This window comes from Apaloderma vittatum, unplaced genomic scaffold, assembly GCF_000703405.1.
Source record: "Apaloderma vittatum isolate BGI_N311 unplaced genomic scaffold, ASM70340v1 scaffold23138, whole genome shotgun sequence".
Lineage (NCBI taxonomy): Eukaryota > Metazoa > Chordata > Aves > Trogoniformes > Trogonidae > Apaloderma > Apaloderma vittatum.
The window spans coordinates 1,528-5,283 of record NW_009731545.1 but is presented as its reverse complement, the minus strand read 5'-3'; the positions used below and the strand labels follow the sequence as shown (position 1 = coordinate 5,283).

Here is a 3,756-nt window from a genome sequence, read left to right as displayed (position 1 = left end):
ACTGGGTTTTAGCTCAAACCCAGGACACAAGAAAAGGGCACGTATGCTTATTTGGGGATGAGGCTGGGGCAGAAGGGGAGACACAGATCTGAGATGTTGGGTCCCTCCTAGGACTGCAGGAGCTGGAGGCTGGGAACTTCCCCACTGCCCTCTCCTTCCTTCAAGAGGCTGCGGGAGGATTCTGCTCCAAGAGGGTCCTGGCCCAGATCTACACCTGCCTTGGCTGCTGTGCTCAGCGAATGGTAATGGCCAAGCCTCCCCTGTGTCACTGAGGAGAGGGGAAATGCAGCCTAGAGTGGGGTGGGAAGGCTCAGGCTGATGTCCACACTGACTCTGCATGGTCCTAGGCTGCTGCAGGAAGACCAGGTCTTGAGCAGAAGTTGCCCTTGTGGTGCCCTTGTGGCCTCAGGCTCCTTGGACAGCTGTGAAATTCCAGGCTGGGTGCAAAGGGTTGCTGCAGAAAGAGAAAGAAGCTCAAAAAACAGCCTGAGGAGGGCTGCCTTTGTCTAAAACCTTGCCCTTTTTTAGTGGGAGTTGCTGGTGAAGCAGAGCAGGGATCTGGATTCCACCAAACAGTGAAGATGTCAACAAGATATCCTTGCAACTTGGACCTCTTCCCATCTAACTACTAGGGCAAGCCTCAGACAGCCCTTCAGCACCTGAAACGGGCCCTCCAGGTAGACTTCCAGTGCTTCCCTGCCCTGTTCCACGCAGCAGCGGTGTACCACGAGCTGGAGGAGACTGATGCGGAGCTGCAGGCCCTGGCTCTGCTATACGAGGTTTGTCTCCTGTCTGTAGTTTTGGGTTGGTTTTTGTCCAGCAGAGCCTGCACAGAAGGCTCCTGCCTTCTGAGGGAGCAGTTTGATCCTGGAAAGGTCCCCAAGTAGATTACAGCAATCCAGCCATGGCGCTGCTTTCAGCAGTGGGCAGGAAGAGGCAAGTGAGATCTGAAATTCCTGCTCAGCACTTGGCAGTTGGATGTGGCAAGACCTTTGGGTCAAATTCATGTTCTTGGTGGCTTGGGAGAAGAGGTTACACTCTCATGTCAGAAAATCAGTCTCTTATGAAGTATCTAATAGTAAAGATGCCTTTAAAAGGGGTGTGAGGGGGTTTGCATTAGCCATAGCAACCTTGGTCTGCCTAGGAGGAGCCGATCACAGCAGTAGACACTGAGTTAGCTCTTCAGTTGTTTGAAATCCATAAGATACAAACACGGCTGTGGAGAGGGATCTTTTGTTGTGAATGGCCCAAGATCTGGACTAACTAGGTCTGCGGCTGCAATGGAAGATGGTACTCCAGACAGCTGAGAGCACCTTGAACTAAAAAACTGGGGTGATCTGGGTGATCTTGCAAATCTCCTCATGCCACGTGGAGATCAGAAGTCTGCCTGTCCCTGTGTGATCCTGGTTGCTTTTCCTGGAAGCAGCTGTGCTGTAGCAAGTGAGAACACAATGCACTTGTGCAGTTCTGCTTGTCTGGGTGCATCTCTAGATGCCAGAAGAGGCAGTGACTGCAGCTGCTCAGGACTTGACCAGCATTGTGTTGGCCTTATTTTCTGTTCCTGTTTCACAGGCTCTGGGAAAAAAACCTCCAGCAGCTGCTTCCTCTAGTCCGTATTTCTTAATCCGAACCGAGCTTCTTGTCCACACACCATTACTAGCTTTTTTCCTTCCCGATCACCACCCCTCTGAAGTGAAGTACCTGCTGGCACAGCGGTGTCTCCAGGATGGGAGGTAACAGTGCCATTTGTCTGCTTGCAGCACACTGCTTGTTTGCGCTCTGTAGTTTTCTCTGTGCTCCTGGAAGTCGTCCAGTTCACTACTGCTGTTGTACGTCTGCCCAAAGCTTGGGTGTCATGACCAGAATGAGCGTGGGGCAGGGAGAGTCTGTGGGCTGGCGATCCTGGTTTGGCCTGGCTGCTGGCACTTGCTGGGGTCCCTCTGCTCCTTCCACTGCACATCCTGTTCCTGTTGCAGGGTGGCTGATGCAGCGGAACATTATCTGGATTTTCTGGCTCTGCTTCAGGAGGGGCTGCAGCAGCAGGTAGGTGCCCTCGTGAAGGGCTCTGTTGTTGACTTGGTAGGTGAGGTTTGGATCCCCATCCCAAGGCATGGGGCCAGATACCACTGCCGGACTCCAGGTTTCAGTGTCTAGTTTGAGATGTGAAGGAGACAAGGTGAGGACTGGTGGTTCACACGTGTGGCATATCTGCTTTGGATTCATACCAGAGACCACTTGCCACCACTATCTGGGGAAGTGGTTTCCCCTTCTCTGAGGGGAACAGCTGTTGGCCTAGATTTGGATATCCATCACATGAAGAGTAGGGATTTGCCACTTCGACTCTGCTGAGCTGTTAGTGCTTCACAGCTTCAGCCTCCTTTGTCAGGCTCCACAGTCTGTGAGAGCAGGTCAGACATTTGCTGGATTCCCAGTAAGCACAGGGCCATACTGCTTGGCTAGACACCCTGCAGTTCTGTGTCTGAGTGCTGCCAACACTTTTTTTCCCCAGGTGCCTCTAAATGGCAGCTCAGTTCTGCCCAGGATCCCTGAGGTGTTCCTGGAAGCAGCGTCCACCTTGGAGCAGGCCGGGAGGCACGAGGACGCAATAGCTGTCTGCAAGGAGGTCATCAGCCGGACAACTGACCTGATCCCAAGGATGTTACGAGTGGAGGAGAGGCCAGAGGAGCCAGAGTGCCCATCGCCAGGGGCAGGGCTGTCCCAGAAGGAGAGTCTCTGCTGCCTTGCGTGGAGATCAGCTGCATACCTGCACCAAGGCTGGGCATGGGCAAAGCTGGGCAAGACCAAGGAGGCCGTAACACAATTCAGCAGGTCAGGAAGCCCTGCTGGGAGAAGGGCCCTCCCCAGCAAGCAGCAATGGCTAGCAAGGGCTGGCCTGACAACTTGCAGCTGGCTTCCCAGCTCAGGAGTTGGTACCGAAAACTCTTCTGTCCTTATATCTGCAGGTGCCTTGGTGATCTCCTGCGAGTCCAGATTTACAGGTCTAGTGTTGAAGCAACAGGTAGGATGTTGCACAGCTTGGATGTGTGTGGGGCCTGGCTGCACTGGGGTCTGTGTCCTGGCTCCTGAGAGTAGTTGCCTGTTAGCTGTGTGCTAACCTGGTTCAGCCTACCTGGGACAAGGGAGGGAATGTCTGGAGGAAGCTGTCTACAGGTGTGTGTGTCTTTCTGTGCCAGAAAATCTCCTGCCAGAGGTGGAGGTGCTCCAGAAGATCAGGTTGCTCTCTCTCATTGGGCGAGGTACACAGTTCCTGGAGATGAGGCAGCACAAAGAAGCATTGTTGGATTTCCAGCATAGTTTGCAGATCTCACCAGGTAAGAGGCTCATTTTGGTGAGGAACAGAGGGGATTTCTGCAAATTTGTTCTGGGCTGCTTTGCTCTCTTCAGCTCAAAGGTCTTATGCTTTAGACCACACTTAGTCAGATGACAAGGACTACAGTAGGGCTACTATAATGTTACATGCTTGAGATGCTTCTCTGGGGCTTCGTCAGCTCACTGCCCTCGAGAAGCAGACCAGAACTATTCTCAGGAGTATACTGGAACCCTGCTCACAACCTGTGCCCTGAGATCGCTTGGAAACTTCCCTTCTTCCTGCCCAAACCTCATTGTGGTACAGCCAACTTTCTCCTAGGCAGAGTCTGTTTTACCAGAACAGAGCAGCTGGAATTTTACTTCGGCCTCAGAAGCAGTGCGTCTGTGCCTGGCAGTCTAGACACTAAGTTTGGAGGCTTGCGAGGG

At 53.1% G+C, this 3,756-nt stretch overlaps 1 protein-coding gene across 1 annotated transcript in view; it reads left to right on the top strand.

Annotated features, from left to right (window-relative positions):
* Positions 1–111: 111 nt before the first annotated feature.
* Positions 112–3,756, top strand: part of FANCG (Fanconi anemia, complementation group G) — a gene marked incomplete at its 5' end in the record, with an annotated part of 4,705 nt that continues 1,060 nt past the window's right edge. Inside the window, 7 exons of the mRNA XM_009875227.1 lie at positions 112–242; positions 633–779; positions 1,573–1,733; positions 1,977–2,043; positions 2,510–2,829; positions 2,964–3,019; positions 3,195–3,332. Coding sequence (XP_009873529.1) covers positions 112–242; positions 633–779; positions 1,573–1,733; positions 1,977–2,043; positions 2,510–2,829; positions 2,964–3,019; positions 3,195–3,332 — 1,020 coding nt within the window. The remainder of the gene's footprint in view (positions 243–632; positions 780–1,572; positions 1,734–1,976; positions 2,044–2,509; positions 2,830–2,963; positions 3,020–3,194; positions 3,333–3,756) is intronic.